The sequence below is a fragment of the Astatotilapia calliptera genome, chromosome 2, assembly GCF_964374335.1.
Source record: "Astatotilapia calliptera chromosome 2, fAstCal68.1, whole genome shotgun sequence".
Classification (NCBI taxonomy): Eukaryota; Metazoa; Chordata; class Actinopteri; order Cichliformes; family Cichlidae; genus Astatotilapia; species Astatotilapia calliptera.
Genome location: NC_137423.1, coordinates 29,366,394 through 29,385,914, shown reverse-complemented (window position 1 = coordinate 29,385,914; position 19,521 = coordinate 29,366,394). Strand labels below are relative to the sequence as shown.

Genomic DNA, 19,521 nt, shown 5'->3' with positions numbered 1-19,521 from the left:
TAGAGGCCTAAGCTTGAAGGATATATTGCCAAAAGTTTTCACTCACCCACTAAAAATCATTGAATCCAGAAGCTACAATCACTTCCATGGCCACAGGTGTATGAAATTAAGCACCTAGGTATACAGACTGCTTGTATAAAAATTTGTGAAAGGATGGGTCACTGTTAGGAGCTCAGTAAATTTCAGCGTGGTATCGTAATAGTATGCCAATTTTCAAGTCCAGTCATAAAATTTTCTCACTAGTAAATATTCTACAGTCAGTTGTTTTAAAAAAAAGTCCAGGTGATTGGGAATGACAGCAACTCAGCCACAAAATGATATTTCATGTGAAATCACAGCACAGGTTCATCAGGTGCACAGTGTGCACAGGTCACCAACTTTCTGTTATAGACCTCCAAACTTTGTGTGACCTTCCAATAGCATAGAGAGCTTCATAAAATGGGTTTCCATGATTGAGCAGGTGCATCCAAGCCTTACATCGCCAAACACAATGAAAGCAGTCGGATGAAGTGGTTTAAAGCATGGTGGCACTATATTCTACAGCATTAGACATGTTCTCTGGAGTAACGAACCGCCCTTCTTCATCTGGCAATCCGATGGATTAGTATGTGTTTGGAGAACTCTACCTGTCTGACTGCAATGTGCCAAGTGTAACGTTTGGCAGAGGTGGAATTGTGGTGTTTGGTTGTTTGTTAGAAGTTCAGCTCAGCCCCTTATATCCAGTGAAAGTTAATGCTGTAACAACAAGAAACTTCTTTACCACTAGGGGCTGCCAATAGTTAAAGAAATAGTTCTGACTAGGGATGGGTACCGGTGTCGTTCTGACAGAAACGGTAGTAACCAGACCGAAAAGCAGCGCGCATTTCGGTGCTTTATTTTGGTGCTCTTTTTTCCTGAGCTGTGATACACTTCTAGCCAATCATTTTACGTTTCCGAGGATAGTAGGCGGGCCCAGGTACGTACGTTCTTTTAGAGCAGAGCTACAGATTAAAAATGTCCAAGGCGAAGCGGTCAAAAGCCTGGCTGTACTTCACAGCAAAATATGCAAACTCAGCAGCAACAAGTGCTTTAAGCTGATACTGTGATACTGTCAAAGGAGGTAACACCTCAAATCCGATGAAACACCTGGCGACACATAGCGTTTTTTTTAAAAGCCCAGAAATGCGCCGTGTTTGATAGCTTGCTGCGAGACCTCACACCGAGCACATCTACTGCGGGTGGATTGCCTGTTATCGGACCCGGAGTTAGCAATATCCCCCAAAAACACGAAGAGGAGAGTCCTGGCCCCAGCCCTGCCAGTGTAGCAGAAATGATGATGGATGATGATGCAGCAGCAGCCGTTCTTCTCTGCGTGAGTAGCTTAATGTTGTTCGTGTGTAATTTACGTTGAGTAGGCTAACCACGTTATTACATTAATGCATGTAAGGTGAACTAGCAAACATCATCATAGCTACATGCGGCTGTCTTCTTGTTTGATGGCAGATGCTCCCTTCACCCTGGCCAAAAAGGCTAAAATGACCAAAGAAAAAGTGGAAAACAGTTAAACATGAGAGGTTTAGGACAAAGTTGGTGTTTTTTCCATTGTTTAAGCACTGCTTCCAGCCAAGAGTGATACCATATATGCCCCATAGCTGCAGAAAAGGCTAACGTTGTTATCTTTTTACAAAAAACAGCTGAACATGAGAGGTTTTTGGACCAATTTTGTGTTCTCCATTCTTTAAGCACCGGTTTGAGCACCGGCACCGTTTTAAAAGTACCGGTTTGGCACCGGTATCGGATAAAACCTAAACGATACCCATCCCTAGTTCTGACATAGTAGTATTACTTTGACGTTTAGGTTAAAATCAAATAGTAAACACTCAAGCCCAGTTTGGTTTAACTGTGTGTAGCTTATGATTATTCTCTCATGTAAATTTATTTCTGTAAATATTTATTTTTCTGTTAACACTTGACTACTTTTTGTCTTAATCAAACCTTGTTTAGCGTGAATGACAAATTGTTCCCTCTCCCTCTCAGTCCATCACATCTGGATTATCTTTTTTCTTGAAGGCTAAAAGAGGAAGAAAAACTGATACCTCTTTCTTTCTTCCTCTCAGCATGTAAAAAGATAATTTTAACTTCAGTAAAACCTCACCTCAACGGTTTCACACGTTCTCCTCTGAGGCTGATCACTAACAGGATATATTGAGACCTGTTCACGCAAGAGACAAAGAGATAAAAATGCAGAACATGGAAGTTGTATTTAAACTGTTCTTGATGTTGCTCGGAGTCTCTCATGGTGAGCTACTAAACTTTTTCCATGTGGTGCCTCAATGTTAACTTCTATATTTTATTTATGTTTTGTGGCTACGGGATCCACTACAGCTAATGAAACATGTTTTGGGGTTTTTTGGGGGGGTTTTTTGGGGGGGTTTTCAGTTGAGGGCTTGTTAAACACATTAACAGTTGCTATATTATTTAAGTAAAGTAAACGCAGACAAACTGATTAAATATAATTAAGCATATCAAAAAGTAGATTGGACATAGCACTATGCTGGCAAAAATACACATTTTAATATTAGGTATTTTGAATCATTTTAAAATTATTAGGGTCTTCTTCACAAACGAAGGTAACAACTTCTTTTATAAACAACAATTTTATAATTACTGAGCTTTTTTTCTTTTTCGTTTCTTTTCTTTTGTTGTAAAAAGGCACAGACGAATTGCAGCATTTAAAACATGGACAACAGAATACTGAAGCTACAGCAGCTGTTCTACAAAAAACAAATCAGCTGAAACGTCACTGTCTTTCAGTGACAAACCTGTATAATGCATCTGCAAATACTAAATGATTTGCATACTGTGAGACAGACACACAGTAGCCACAAAAGTGCTATTTTTGATTTAGGTTAACACTTGCATGCTGCAGATGCAAATGTTTACCTTCTAACAGAGACTGAGCTCTCAAAACTGTGATATTATTTTTTTATTTTCTTGACTTTAATTTTTTTTTCTTTTTTGCAGGTGTGGAAACTCACTGTGATGGCAGACAGGATAGAGCTCAGTGTTTTGGAGTTTTGGGAGGAAGTATAGACATACAGCTGATGAACGGCACCTCAGAAATACATAAATACAAATATTTAAAGAATTCATTAGTACTACTATATGTGTCAGACAAACAAGTTCAGGCTAATACCATAGGACACAGATCTCTCATTTTCCACGTTAATGGAACATTTAGGATCAACAACTTGAGCAGCAATGACAGTGGTATTTATACCCTTCAAACCTTTGATGCAGCTGCAAGATCAACAGGCGAGTGGACTTTACAGTTGTTTATTCAAGGTAATTATTTTCCCTGTTCGGAGATTAAGAATAGATATACATCTAATAGCAGCATATATGTTCTTCATTTAAAATAACAAGAAATGACCAGGATCCTGTTATACTACCAAAATTCATCTGTGTGTTTCTCTCAGCTCCTGTGTCCTCTGTCCTGCTGGTCTCTGAGTGTCTGTCCCAGGGAGAGAGGAGGGTGTCCTGCTCCTCTGAGGGAGGGGACAGTCCTCAGTACAGCTGGACTCTGGATGGACGCACACTGACAGATGCTGAGCTTCTTTCTGTAAATAATGAGACTAACATCATCACTCTGAAACAGCACGTCTCAGGACGTCTGGTCTGCTCAGTCAGGAATTACATCAGTAATGTCTCCAAAGAGGAGAGAATATCTATCTGTGGTGAGTGAGAACATTGTGATAATCACAAATATGATCATTTGGTCACTTTCTCTTACATACATAATCTGTTTTTGCTCTCAGGCTTCATTTTCATTAACTGCACTTCTGTCAATGGGACACAGATATCAGGGTGGGTGCATGAAGCCAATAAAACCCTGTGTATTAAACCAACAACACAACTAACACGAGACCCTAAAATGATCACGCAAACTGCTGTGACTGAAGGGACTGACAGAGTGCCAATTGAAAACCTGAATGATATCCTCAGTCCAGCTTTCAGCAGTGCTCAGCTGTGGTACATTAGTAAGTGAAAATTAATTCTACTACAGTAGATCTGTTAATGTTCTTTTCGAATTTTTTCTTTCTTAATAAAAAAAGGTGTTTTCTGAATGGTTTGGTTTTGTGTCCTGTTAAAACAGGTATTTTGTCACTGATCAGTGCTGTTCTCTTAGCGTTCCTAATTTTATTAGTTGTGGGTGTAGCAGTCATCTGGGCTCAGAGAAAAAAGCAAAACAACAAACCTACAAAACAAAAAGGTAAGAAAATTCCTGTTGTTCTTACTCATGTAGCTCACACTGCCTTCTTACAGTTTTTCTAAGATTCGAGAAGGTTTAATATCCTTTTGATTTTATTTACAGAAATACACACAAATATTGTTTCTCACCAGCCTCTACCTCTACATTTTTGATTTGCTCCCAAGAGTTTTTAATTCTGGCATATGTCAGTAAAATTTGAGTGCATCATTTATCAGCTGGCTTTAATACAGTAACGAGAAATGTGAGGAAACAGGACTGAGCACTTTTGTTTAAATCTTATAAAAAATAAAATTCAAATTTTATTTGTCACGTACACAGTCATACACAGTACGATATGCAGTGAAATGCTTAGACAACTGCTCGTGACCTAAAGAAAAAAAAAAGGCTATGAATAAGATAGGAAATAAATATGAAAAATTAAAAAGGGTAAATTTAACTAGGAAGGAATAAAATATAAATTAAGGTTAAAAATGAAATAACTGTACAACACAAATTAGAATGAAGGGTAAATTTAACTGGGAAAGAATAAGATAAAATATATAAATTAAAGTTGAAAATAAAATAACTGTACAACACAATACACAGTATAGAACTATATAAGAATGTATGAAGAAATATAAATATATACACAATAACAGCAGCTGTACAAGTATTAACTGGAAATGAAGAATATAGTGACCAGTGTTGTGCAATCCACATTATGTCTTGTGCAGTGCAAATATGCTTAAAGTGGTTTAAGTGATGAAGTGAAAACAATGTCCAGAATGTCCAGTGTGTGTGTAAGAACTGTATGTGTGGGTCAGTGCTGTGTGATTGAGAGACCGTATCGCCTGCGGGAAGAAGCTCCTCCTCAGTCTCTCTGTGTTGGTCTTCAGGGAGCGGAATCGCTTTCCTGACCTCAACAGAGAGAACAGTCTGTTGTTGGGATGGCTGAGGTCCTTCACGATCTAAGTTTTGTGAAAAGTCAAACTACTCAGTCACTGTAATAATATGTTTGTGTTACTCGTTCTTGCTACAATATAGATGAAGAAGATGATGAGGAAGTAACCTACGCTGATGTCAGGGTGATGAAACACCGGGAGAAGGAAATGGAGCAAAAATCGGAGGTGGAGTATGGCCAAGTCAAGTTTTCAAAGCGACCTCTGTACACTGAACCTACAGAAGATGACTGTTTGTATGCCAATGTTCAAAAATCAGATGATTTGAGTGATCATTGCTTTTATGCATACTGCACAACAGAGTGAGACGGTGATGTCAAGATGCTTCAGGTGATTCAGAAAAATACAAACCATCAAAGCTCATATTGATTTATGGATCTTCTTTACTTTCACTGCACTTCTCTATCACAACAGAACATCAGTACATCTATTGGAGCTTATATTTGTTTTGGTAAATGGACTGGTTCTTATATAGTGCTTTTCTACTCATCTGAGCACTCAAAGCGCTTTACACAACTTGTGCATTCACCCATTCACACAAAGTGCTTCATAGCTAACATTCACATACTTCGATGGATGCATCTGAGAGCAATTTGGGGTTAGTATCTTGCCCAAGGATATTTGGCATGTAGATAGGGGAAGCCAGGAATCGAACCACCAACCTTCCGATCAGTGGATGACCTGCTCTACCACCTCTGCTACAGCCACCCCGTTTATTTTATCACCAAAATATTTGTGTCCCACTTGTGAATGACTATTCTGCCGCTTGGTGTTCCCACAGTACAATCATCCTGTACCCTGTGCTGAGAGAAACACACCCAGATGTCTTTTGATCTGATTTCTTTGTAGTCGTTAATGAAAAAGTGCAAAATACACATATCTGGTATTGTGTGAGATATATCATATATATATATTTTTTTCAAAAAGTGTTTAATTTAAATGTTAAACTTGACTGATGATTTTCTAACTGAATAAAAGATTTTACATTAATATTTACCACTGTCATTCTTGCTCAGATTACTGATCCTAAATGTCTCCATAGAGACTGTGTCAGCTTCCAAAAAGACAAAAAACAAACTAAAAACCAGCAACAAACAACTTAAACATAAACAATCACAAAGAAAGAACAATACAGTATCCACATCTGAACCAAAGAGTAAAACAGTGAAATGTGGATTATTAAATATTAGGTCTCTCTCCTCCAAGTCTCTGTTAGTACATGACTTAATAATTGATCAACAAATTGATTTACTCTGCCTTACAGAAACCTGGTTGCAGCAGGATGATTATGTTAGTTTAAATGAATCAACACCCCCGAGCCATTCTAACTACCAGAAATCTCGAAGCACAGGCCGAGGGGGCGGTGTGGCAGCAATTTTTCACACCAGCCTATTAATTAATGAAAGACCAAGACAGACTTTTAATTCATTTGAAAGCCTGATGCTTAACATTGTCCACCCCAGCTGTGAAACTCAGAAACCAGTCTTACTTGTTATCATCTATCGTCCACCTGGGCCTTACACAGAGTTTCTGTCTGATTTCTCAGACTTTATATCTAATTTAGTTCTGAGCTCAGATAAAATAATTATTGTGGGTGATTTTAACATCCATGTAGATGCTAAAAATGACAGCCTCAACATGGCATTTAATCTGTTATTAGACTCAATTGGTTTCTCTCAAAATGTAAAAGAACCCACCCACCACTTTAATCACACTCTAGATCTTGTTCTAACATATGGCATCGAACCTGAACATTTAACAGTGTTTCCTGAAAACCCTCTGCTGTCTGATCATTTCCTGATAACATTTACTTTTACAATAATTGATTACACAGCGGTGAAGAGTAGACTTTATCAAAGTAGATGTCTTTCTGAAAGCACTGTAACTAAGTTTAAGAATATAATCCACCCACTGTTATCATCTTCAATGCCCTGTACCAACACAGAGCAGAGTAGCTATCTGAACGCTACCCCAACAGAGGTCGATTATCTTGTTAATAATTTCACCTCCTCACTACGTACGACTCTGGATACTGTAGCTCCTGTGAAAACTAAGGCCTCAAATCAGAAGTACCTGACTCCGTGGTATAATTCTGAAACACGTACCCTAAAGCAGATGACTCGTAATCTGGAGAGGAAATGGCGTGTCACAAATCTAGAGGATCATCATTTAGCCTGGAGAAATAGTTTGCTGCTTTATAAGAAAGCCCTCCGCAAAGCCAGAACATCTTACTATTCATCACTGATTGAAGAAAATAAGAACAACCCTAGGTTTCTCTTCAGCACTGTAGCCAGGCTGACAAAAAGTCAGAGCTCTTTTGAGCCAACCATCCCTTTAACATTAACTAGTAATGACTTCATGAACTTCTTCACAAATAAAATTTTTATCATTAGAGAAAAAATTACCAATAATCATCCCACAGATGTAATATTATCTACAGCTACTCTTAGTACCATTGATATTAAGTTAGACTCTTTTTCTCCAATTGATCTTTCTGAGTTAACTTCAATAATTACTTCCTCCAAACCATCAACGTGTCTTTTAGACCCCATTCCTACAAAACTGCTCAAAGAAGTCCTGCCATTAATTAATTCTTCGATCTTAAATATGATCAACCTATCTCTAATAATCGGCTATGTACCACAGGCCTTCAAGCTGGCTGTAGTTAAACCTTTACTCAAAAAGCCATCTCTAGACCCAGCAGTCTTAGCTAATTATAGGCCAATCTCCAACCTTCCTTTCATATCAAAAATCCTTGAAAGAGTAGTTGTCAAACAGCTAACAGATCATCTGCAGAGGAATGGTTTATTTGAAGAGTTTCAGTCAGGTTTCAGAGCTCAGCACAGCACAGAAACAGCTTTAGTGAAGGTTACAAATGATCTTCTTATGGCCTCTGACAGTGGACTCATCTCTGTGCTTGTCCTGCTAGACCTCAGTGCAGCGTTCGATACTGTTGATCATAATATCCTATTAGAGCGATTAGAACATGCTGTAGGTATTACAGGTACTGCACTGCAGTGGTTTGTATCATATATATCTAATAGACTCCAATTCGTGCATGTAAATGGAGAGTCCTCTTCACACACTGAGGTTAATTATGGAGTTCCACAGGGTTCAGTGCTAGGACCAATTCTGTTTACATTATACATGCTTCCCTTAGGCAGCATCATTAGAAGACATAGCATACATTTTCACTGCTATGCAGATGACACCCAGCTCTATCTGTCCATGAAGCCAGATAACACACACCAATTAGTTAAACTGCAGGAATGTCTTAAAGACATAAAGACCTGGATGGCCGCTAACTTTCTGCTTCTTAATTCAGATAAAACTGAGGTTATTGTACTCGGCCCTGAAAATCTTAGAAATATGGTATCTAATCAGATTCTTACTCTGGATGGCATTACCTTGGCCTCCAGTAACGCTGTGAGGAACCTTGGAGTCATTTTTGACCAGGACATGTCCTTCAACGCACATATTAAACAAATATGTAAGACTGCTTTCTTCCATTTGCGCAACATCTCTAAAATTAGAAATATCCTGTCTCAGAGTGACGCTGAAAAACTAGTTCATGCATTTATTACTTCCAGGCTGGACTACTGTAATTCATTATTATCAGGATGTCCAAAAAACTCACTGAAAAGCCTTCAGCTAATCCAAAATGCTGCAGCAAGAGTCCTGACAGGGACTAGAAAGAGAGAGCATATTTCTCCTGTTTTGGCTTCCCTTCATTGGCTTCCTGTTAAATCCAGAATTGAATTCAAAATCCTGCTCCTCACATACAAGGTCTTAAATAATCAGGCCCCATCTTATCTTAATGACCTTGTAGTACCATATCACCCTATTAGAGCGCTCCGCTCTCGCTCTGCAGGCCTACTTGTTGTTCCTAGAGTATTTAAAAGTAGAATGGGAGGCAGAGCCTTCAGTTTTCAGGCCCCTCTTCTGTGGAACCAGCTTCCAGTTTGGATTCGGGAGACAGACACTATCTCTACTTTTAAGATTAGGCTTAAAACTTTCCTTTTTTCTAAAGCATATAGTTAGGGCTGGACCAGGTGACCCTGAATCCTCCCTTTGTTATGCTGCAATAGATGTAGGCTGCCGGGGGATTCCCATGATGCATTGAGTTTTTCCTTTCCAGTCACCTTTCTCACTCACTATGTATTAATAGACCTCTCTGCATTGAATCATATCTGTTATTAACCTCTGTCTCTCTTCCACAGCATGTCTTTATCCTGTCTTCCTTCTCTCACCCCAACCGGTCGCAGCAGATGGCCGCCCCTCCCTGAGCCTGGTTCTGCCGGAGGTTTCTTCCTGTTAAAAGGGAGTTTTTCCTTCCCACTGTCGCCAAAGTGCTTGCTCATAGGGGGTCATATGATTGTTGGGTTTTTCTCTGTATCTATGAAGCGCCTTGAGGCGACTTTTGTTGTGATTTGGCGCTATATAAATAAAATTGAATTGAATTGAATTGAATTGAATGTTCCATTACTGGGGGATAAAAAGAGATTTATTTTCTATAATATCAGGAATAACCTCATTATTTCTTAAATCTAGTATTTTTAATGAATTCTTTAACTTTTTTAAAGAATTCTAGGTAAATGTTCACACTTCATCCCAATCCTGTCAGCCATCACAAGAAGTCTCCTAATTTACGAACAAAAAAGTAAACAAAACCACAATTGTCATCATGTAAAGGTAATATTGGCATATTTTTACCCCAAGCAGAACTTGTACTTTTGTGGTTTCAGCCTGTCTGACTGTGTTTTTGTAAAGATGCATTTGTTTGTGTGCAGAGGGCATCACTGTGACTGAAATGCATCATTCAAGCGTTCAAAAAGAAAGCTAATTCATGTGTGACTAAGAGGAAATCATTCATCATCCATATAAAAAAAAAAAGAGCTTTTGAGACTTAATAAATTTCCATATTTCAGTACTTTAAAAAGTAGAATAATGTTAAGGACTGTCTCTGCACAGTTTCCCAGCATCCATGCCCTCACAGGAGCACTACAGGAGGAACAGTACCATCTGGTGGCATGCATTTAAACATCTTTTCCACTCAGCAAGCCAGTGAGGGTATAATAGAGACTGCTAATTGAATGACATACAGACAAAACAAAGCTTCATCACTATTCACTCTTTGTCAACTCAGCAGGCAGCTCTCAGCTGAGCTTCTTTTGCACAGCTACAAACAGGTTGTGCCAGTTTGTAGCTGTCCTGTTAGTGAACAGATTCATGCCCTGTGACAGACTGGCAACCTGTCCAGGGTGTACCCTGCTTCTCACCCTAAGACAGCTGGGATAGTCTCCAGGCTCTCCGGGACAATAAATATGATGCTAATGGTGTATTATCAGTAAAGACATGCCTTTCAGTGTTTATCTAATTTCATATTAATGACCTACAAAAGCAAACTTCAATACAGCAGAACTCTGCCAATTAACTATTCTCTTGATGGACTCGACACAGCCAGATTTGAGGTGTGCAGGTCATCAAAGCTCCAGAGGTGCCAAGTCAGGCTGGCTATAGTTCCAATACATTACAGACAAAATCTCTGACACAGTCTGATACATGTCATAATAGAAAATAGACAGATGGATCTGGGGCTTATATCATACAACCTGTAATTTGTAAAATGAAAAAAAAACTCATAATGCTAAATAAAAACTAATGTACAAAAGTCATGTGTCATTCCCCTTTTTTATATTTTGGCTCCTAAGAAGCCAGGCTTTCTCGTTTAAAAGCAGGATTTAGCAAATGTTCGCCAGGATTTCCAGAGGTCTTAAAAAGTATCAGTGATACTCTCTTGCTCTCTCTCGCTTTCTTTTTCTGTTTCATGTTTATATGTGTACATATATAAATACATATGGTGACTTATTAATATATTTTAACAGATTGCAACATTTTATTTGCCTTTAGCTTTTAAATAAAAGTCCAAGATCATTGTCACTATATCATAAACATGTAAACAACAATCTAATTGAAAACTGAAGCAACAAGTATAAAACACAAACTTTGGCCAAAACTGTAACGATAGTGAGTTTTGACTTCATAAAAGTCTTTATTAAGGTGACGACACACTTTAAACATATGCAGAAGAGATGCATCGTCTCACAAAGAACAGCTCTCTGTTTGAGTACTTATAAGGATCGGTTTCTTCTCCTCAGCTCAGAAATGTCCAGTTATGGTATGATGAAAGTGGAAGTAAAATGAGAGCCCCTCAGTTACACCTCAGAGAAAAATAAAGATGACTATAACAATGTTCTTATTGGTTGAAGTTTTCACTCTTTCTCCTCTGTTGACGATCTCTAATAAGATGCATTGCAGGCTGTTGCCGACTGGGTGACAGACACGTAACAGAGAGGAGTCATGAAAGCTGTGGTGGGACTGCTGGTGCTGCTGGTCAGAGTTTCTTATGGTGAGCTTTTTAAGGTTTTTCCACTAAAATTTTATTTTAAATGATTAATCACTTGCTTTGAAGAAATAAGACGAAGTGCACATAAAAGTGTGCATAAAAGTTTTAAATTATTCTTTATTGATAATTAAAAAATTATCTCAAATACTTAAATACTGAAATGCATTTCCATATTCAGAAAAAAAATATGTGCGCATGCATCTCATACATCCATCTATTTCTCAACCAGGGCTTTTCGTAGAGGTAAACGTGGTGTACATCCTGGACAGGTTGTCAGTCCATGGCAGGTTGTGCACACATTTCCGAATCAATTGTATCTTTCTCTTTGTTTCTGCCATAAAATAAATGGTCTTCTTTAAGTTTTTTTTCGCCTCTCATCCAAAATGTTCCTTCAGTTTTAGAACAGCTGGTGGAGACTCCAATATAATAAACCCCTGATGGTGGCTATCCCAGCAAAGGTGGTCGTGAGGGTTGTTAGCCCACTACGGATCATGTCAGTCAAACAGAGTAATATACCTGAATGCAGTTTAATATGTTAATAGTGGGTTTCTCTAATATTGCGAGGCCTTCATCTTTGTGGAGGTGGCATATTTTGTGATTTTATGCTATAAAAATAAAAATGCACAGAACTGAATTATGACAGTACAGGAAGGTAAGTGTAAGAAATGCAACAAAGGTGTGAAAGTTTGTCAATGAAGTCTGAAGTAGCATTGTTATTATTCACCACCAGGGTGCCATCATTTGTAGAAAAGATTTTTTGAAAGTAGTGTTATTTCTAAAATGCTTAAGTTTTAAAATGAAACAATAAAAGGTCAAAATTAGCGTAGCTGCATTGTGTATTGTGTTAATGTTTTAGTGGAATATAAGAAAAAAGAAATAAAAACCTGATATTTAATTTTTGTAAACATTGACTGTTAAATATCCAAATTGAACTCTTGTCAAGCCGTTAAAGACTAATCTGACAGAGTTAATATTTCCAACAGTACAATTTCAAATTTTTTACATATTCTTCTGTAATCTGGAATCTTATGTAGAGGTTGAAAATGTATTATAATTATTAGTAGTAGTAGTAGTTTTAGTATTAGTATTAGTGTTATTTGACTGTGAAGGGCAATGAAAAATCATTTATTTTATTAAATTTTGTCACCTAAACTTATTTCTGAAGTTGATCATTTCTTTTGATGAGTTTGAGGTTTAATAGCTGATGACTGGATCAGCAGAGGCTGAATGGTGAGCATGCATAGATGCTGTAGATGGACTATTTATGTTTTTGTAGTCTCCCATGGTAGGCTGTTCAGCTCTCCTCACGGTGTTTCAACAATATGCTTTGAAGCTAGGTAGAAGCTGTACACCATACAGCCAAAAAACGAGTTTCATTATTCTTACTAAGAAGAAGCTCCAACTACTCTTCTTCTTTCAGCTTGGTCACCACAGCATCCATCTCACCCTATCCACAGCATCCTCTTCTGTCACACCTACCATCTGCATGAATGTTCTCTGAGGTATTCCTCTTTTCCTCCTGCATAAGGCTCTATATTTAAGACCCTTTGTCCATTAAAGCCACCATCTCTCCTCTGGCACTGAAACAGACAGAAGATAAGCAAAAAAGTACTATTTGAACACCTAAAATAATAATTTATGTTTTTTTACATTTGTTTTATTTGCAGGTGTGGAAACTCACTGTGATGGCAGACAGGATGGAGTTCAGTGTTATGGAGCTTTGGGAGGAACTGTGGACATCCAGCTGATGAACAGCACCTCAGAAATGTCGAGATACCAGTTGTTAAAGAATTCATTAAAAATACTAGATGTGAGAAATAATGAGGTGATTCCTAATATCACAGAAAGGAGCTCTGCCTTTAATTCCAGTTATAGAACATTTAGGATCAATAACCTGAGAAGAAATGACAGTGGTAATTATACCCTTCAAACCTTTGATTCAGATGGAAGAATATCAGACGTGTGGACTTTACAGTTGTTTATTCAAGGTAATGTTTTCCCTGTTGGAAAATGCTAACATTATAAGTTATAATTTCATCTATAAATTAAATTATAATTTTAATCTATAAAGCATATCTTATAACATTTTGGATGCCTATATGTTATTCTTTATACTTTAGAATGATCAAGATTCTGATTTAACATATAAACTCATCTGTGTGTTTCTCTCAGCTCCTGTGTCCTCTGTCCTGCTGCTCTCTGAGTGTTTGTCCCAGGGAGAGATGAGGGTGTCCTGCTCATCTGAGGGAGGGGACAGTCCTCAGTACAGCTGGACTCTGGATGGACGCACACTGACAGATGCTCAGCTCCTTTCTGTAAATAATGAGAGTAACATCATCACTCTGAAACAGCACGTCTCAGGACATCTGGTCTGCTCAGTCAGGAACAACGTCAGTGATGTCACCAAAGAAAAGAGGATATCTACCTGCGGTGAGTGAGAACACTGTGACAATGACAACTTTAATGATTCTGGTCATTCTGTTTTTCATCAAGTATATGTTTCTACCGATAGGCTTCATTTTCATTAACTGCACCTTAGTCAATGGGACACAGAAATCAGGGTGGGTGCGTGAAGACAATTACACTCTGTGTATTGAACCAACAACACAACCTACACGAGAACAAACAATAGAGTCTACACAAACCAGCATAGTGTCAAAGAAACACTCTACTAACAGCAGTGATGACCCATGGAACATTAGTAAGTGGAAAATAAAAACTCTGTAGATCTATGTGTGTAATTTTCCTCTTCCTTCTTGTCTTTTTCATTAAGAAAATACTGTATGTTTGCCAACTTGTGGTCTTGTTTGTTTTGAACAGGATATTTCCCACTGGTCGGTGTTGTTCTCTCAGCAGCTGTAATTTACTTAGTTGTGGGTGTAGCGCTCATCTGTGCTCAGAGGAAAACGCAAAACTACAGACCAACTAAACCAAAAAGTACAAAACTTATTTTTTCCTCAGTCACTTGCTCGGGTTAGTGTACCTTTTGGATTTTGTTTTGGTGTTAAATATACATCTTCATTTTACATTGTTTAATAACTGTTTTTGCTGTTTTAGGTTGAGTTTATTGATGCATTTGTTATATGTAAATGTAATTTTTGGCTGTTGCTGATCAGCTAACTTTAATACAATAACTACAAAGAAGGAGAAACAGCTCTCTCCAAAGATAAAACTACATTTCACTACTGGAACATTTTTGCGTGAACTTTGATCAGAGTCAGACAAACCATTTCACATCATCTCCAGTCTTTGTGCTAAAACAAAACAGCTGTTTCCACAGCAGACACAACAGTGAACATTTTTATTTCACTCCTATCAAAAAAGCAAAGAAGTTTCACAATTTCTCACATTTCTTGCTAATTTGCAGATGAAGAAGGTGAGCACGAAGTAACATATGCTAATCTAGAGGTCATGAAACAGCAGGAGAAGCGAGTGGAGCAAACAGCAGAGGTGGAGAATGGCCAAGTCCGGTTTTCAAAGCCGCCTCAGCACACTGAACCTACAGAAGACGACTGTTTGTATGCCAGAGTTCATAAAGTCAGGTGAATTAAGAGCTTCTATGCAAACTAACCACTGAAGAGCCACAGAGGGAGGACTTGTTGTCAAGATGTATGAATATCTCTCATTTATTGTGATTTTCAGTGTACAAGCTTTTCAACCACAGCTTTTATGAGTGGGGGTTTTTGTGTTCTTTTTTGTATCCTGTTAAAGATCTGAGATTTCCTCCTGTTATCATTTAAGTGAGTTTTTAACTTGTCTTGTTAGAAAAATAAGGCAACATTGAAAAACTGAATTTTTGGACAAATTTCACTGCAGCAACACAGAAAAAGAGAACATGGTGTTAAAAAGAATTCTTGAGAAACAATGGACAGTTAAAATTTATAGATTAAGCAATATCAAATTACTTCTTATAGACATAATACTATCAATACTGATCATTTTCTGGGAAGTTGTATTTTTAACATCTTGGCATCTTTTTTATACTAACAATTACCTAAGAGCTGCTTTAACACACATATCTGGAGTGCAAATTGTCAGTGTATTGACAATAAAGCAGCTCAGCCTCCTTCCAAACATACATAAACGCTACAGTTATGTTGAGACTGAAGACCAAAGACTAGACAAACACAAAGAAATCATCTGTGTGGAGAGAGAGCGGCTTATCTGCCTGTCATTAGAAGGTATTTGTGACAAATTAACATATTGGATAAAACTAATAAATTAATAACTCATTATTATTAATAGTAAATTAGCCTTTGAAGGTTCTCACTCATCCAGGTCATCGTAGTCTAAGGAGCTTGGAAAGAAAAGTGTCTGGACTTCTTTAAGTTGCTTAAAGACATTTCACCTCTCATCTGAGAAGCTTCTTCAGTTCTAAGGTCAAATGGTGGAGAGTCCCAGATATAAATCCAGTGGGAGTTTCCCCCCAAAGAGGAACAAAGGACCCCCTGATGATCCTCTACCTAATCACATGAGCCAAGGTGTGAAAACATGTGTGGGTCACAATGAGCCAGGGTTTCGGGTGAGCTCATTGTGAAACCTAGCCCCACCCTATCATGTGATTTCCTGAGGTCAGATGGCCCAGGGTGTGAGTGCATTAAGGCGTCTGGGAAGGGATCTCAAAACTGGATTATAGATGGCAGACAATTGGTGTCGTAAACCACCGCCTCTGTTCAAAGATTCTTTCCAAGCTCCCTAGACAAAGATAAATGTATATTTTACCCTTCCCTACCCTGTAGCAATGTATATTTTAACATATTTTTCATAGTGTCCATATATTCACAAACATTAATCATTGTTTATATCTGTCCCAGATATCCCAACCTGTTCCAATATAGATGACTCAGTTTGTTCTTTATTGTATTTTTAATTAGTTAAGCTAACAGTGTTGATGTAATGAAAGATTTGTTAGATGGTAGCTCTTATTTATGGCTTTTCTTAATGGCAGCAGGGAACTTCAGCAGCTTCTAACTTTTTCCTTAACCTCCTAGGACCTGGCGTCCACATATGTGGACATCACATTTTGGGTTATTTAGACATAAATACTCAATTGTACGAGGACATTATACTGCTACTGTTCTATCGAAATTTTAAACGAATATCCTTATATGTGGCTCTCATTTTTCTTAGAAACAAAATTTAGGTGAAAAAAAATCTGGTAATTCTTTGTTTTTACATTCATCAGGTCCCAATCAGCCCAAATATCAAAGAGAAATTTAAAATGCATGCAGTGGAAGAGTTCGAATCTTGGGAGGTTAAATATAAGTTATGGTTTAAAATTTGTACCCCCAAACGCTCAAAGCAGATGGCTGCCCCTGCCCGAGCCTGGTTCTGCTTGAGGTTTCTTCCTGTTAAATAGAAGTTTTTCCTTCCAAATGTCACCAAAGTGCTTGTTCATAGAGGGCTGTCTGATTGTTGAGGTTTTCTCTGTACATTATTGTATCCTCCAATAGGATGTAAAGCTCTTTTAGTTGTCTGTTTTTGGCACTTCATAAATAAAATTGAATTGAACGCTGAAAGGTCATATTTACATGTACAGAAAACTGAAGGGGAAGAAATTAAATAAAGATTCTTCATTTGTTTCAGTAAATATTAACTTTACTTATTTATTAATTGATTATTTGACTGAAGCTGTAACAATATTACTTATAGCAAAAATTTGTAATAAGCCCTTTGACAGATTAAATAGAGTTAGTCATTGATTCTTGTTAAGGCCTGTGATCTGCTCTCATACAAAATAAATGTATACATGTCCATTCCTTCATTGATTGTTGTTCTTCAGTCTGTGGAAAACATCATACATACATCATAGTTTGACTAGAATAAACTAGTTTTCTTGATATAACATTGTGACAACGGTAAAATGATGCCGGGGTTTCAGTTCAACTCATACAGAACAATTCATACAACACTAGAAACTTTACACTAATCAAAATTTCTAAATTGTATTTACTTAGTATTCAATTGATAAGAAAATGTTACATACTGAACAGCAGTACTGTTGATGTTGGATCAGTGCAAGCTATCCACTATCTCCTTCCCTGACTAGGGGCATTTCAAGAGGAACAGTGCCATCTGGTGGCTTAAATAAAAACATTTCTCAAATATGGTATCCCAACATTTGTTTGCACATTTTAACAAATTGCTGCATGTATTTCCGATTTCTATTTCCAACACACAAATACACATTTCTGGATACATCTGTAAATACCATCATTTTTTCTATTGTAAAATTTAATAATGATGTAGTAATAATAATAATAATAATGTATACTTTATTGATCCCCGTGGGGAAATTCGTCTCTGCATTTAACCCATTCACTCAGTGAAGCAGCAATTTCTTTATCCTGTGTCAAAGTACGACACTGCTATAGGAGCCTGTTACTCAGAAAAACAAGATTAATATAATGATGCTCTTATTAGTCAAGTTTTTATGAATTCTCCTCTGACACTGATCTCTGACAGGACAGACTGCAGGCAGCTGTTGACTGGGTCACAAACACTGAAGAGAGAGGAGACATGAAAGCTGTGGTTGGACTGCTGGTGATGTTGGTAAGTTTCTTATGGTGAGCTGTTGACTTTTTTCATCTTTATTCACACGTTTTGCAGAAATCCGATCAAGTGCAGTCAATAAAAGTTTTACATTATTAGAGCAATATGTAAAGCATCCCGAATACAATAGTACTCAAAAAAAAGAAAAAGTATTTTTCACTATTCTTTTCCATATATTAAAAAATCAAATCAAATATTCTGGAATCATTTAGACTATTTCTGTTTCTGCTTCACAAAACCAAAATCCTGGCTGCACACTTTTTTGTTGTTTGTTTTTACTTGTGTCATGTAACTTTTTTAATTTATTAATTCTAAGATACTTTGGAGCAGTTGTCACATGTGATAATGATCACTTCCTGTCTAGTCTAAATTTACACGTTCTTTTCTGAAGCTCAACACTAACAGGAAACATGCTTAAAGTAGGTTGTACGAGTCTGAATCTGGCTGCTGAGCTGACACAGACATAGGATGCTATGTTTGGGCTGTCTGTTTCTTTTTCTTTTTTCTTTTTTTTTTCTTTTTTTTTTCTGCCTGTCCCATTTGGTTCTTTAGCCATCAGAATTGTTGTCTGAAGACCAACAAGGATACCCAATGGATTTACTTTGCCAAATGGATCATCGTGGCATTGCCGTATTGGTCCATTTGGTCGATCTTTGTTTTTATTATTTATTATATTTTATTTTCAGATGTTACAGACGGGACAGACATGAGTGAGGGATAGGAAAGGGAGAAAGAAAGAGGAAGGAAAAGAAAAACAGAAGGGGAGACGGACAGTGAGAAAGGGGAGGAGAAAAAAAATAAAAATCTCCTGGATCACCTGTTGAGAGAAGAATAGAAAACAAGCAAAAAAAAAAAACAAAAAACAAAAAAACAAAGCAACATACTAAACACAACACCATCGCATTAATCTAGCTAAGTGTAAACAGCAGTAAATACTAAATATTCAATGTTGTTGTGCAGCACGCAGGACAGATGTGCTTCGAAGTAGCAGCCAAGAAAGGTGTAATTTGGGTCTACGAGCAGTGAACACCCGTGTGCATACCTGTGTGGATCAGCGCGCTTGTATTCCAAAGGTTTCTCCATGTAACGATCTGCTAGGGAGTGTGGGGGGGCCACAGCCCCGTCCTCCAGGGTGTGAAGCAGGTATGGAGGAGATCAAAACTCCAGACATCCAGAGGCCCCCAGAACACAAGAGACCATGGAAGACCAACAGAGGGGCAGCCGCGCCACTGTTCCAGTAAGAGCTGAGGAGAGTCCCAGATGAGGGTTCACCCAGCAGCCGCGGAGCAGAAGCCAGGGGGAGTTGCAGTGACGCGCCCATGAGCTCCGCCGGCCGCCAGCTGTGCCTGAGTGACCGAGCCCCAGGCCGAGAG

General features: G+C 37.9%; 1 protein-coding gene across 2 annotated transcripts; it reads left to right on the top strand.

Moving 5' to 3' along the window:
* The first annotated feature begins 2,129 nt into the window (after positions 1-2,129).
* Positions 2,130-6,182, top strand: LOC113036312 (uncharacterized). Of its 2 annotated transcripts, none has more exons than XM_026192593.2 (6): positions 2,130-2,278; positions 3,004-3,324; positions 3,459-3,716; positions 3,798-4,019; positions 4,169-4,252; positions 5,276-6,182. In XM_026192593.2, exons 1-6 carry the CDS (start codon positions 2,221-2,223, stop codon positions 5,494-5,496), a joined length of 1,164 nt encoding a protein of 387 aa, XP_026048378.2. In that variant the 5' UTR covers positions 2,130-2,220; the 3' UTR covers positions 5,497-6,182. The 2 variants fall into 2 exon arrangements, with proteins under 2 accessions (XP_026048378.2, XP_026048360.2); XM_026192575.2 differs by having other exon boundaries at positions 2,132-2,278; positions 4,136-4,252.
* The last annotated feature ends 13,339 nt before the right edge of the window (positions 6,183-19,521 follow it).

What these genes read in the sequence shown, in the direction of transcription:
- LOC113036312 (XM_026192575.2), top strand. Translation starts at nt 2,221, where the DNA reads ATGCAGAACATGGAAGTTGTATTTAAACTGTTCTTGATGTTGCTCGGA. An exon ending in TTTACAGTTGTTTATTCAAG is followed by an intron (nt 3,325 to 3,458) that starts GTAATTATTTTC and finishes TGTTTCTCTCAG; the next exon opens with CTCCTGTGTCCTCTGTCCTG. An exon ending in GGAGAGAATATCTATCTGTG is followed by an intron (nt 3,717 to 3,797) that starts GTGAGTGAGAAC and finishes TTTTGCTCTCAG; the next exon opens with GCTTCATTTTCATTAACTGC.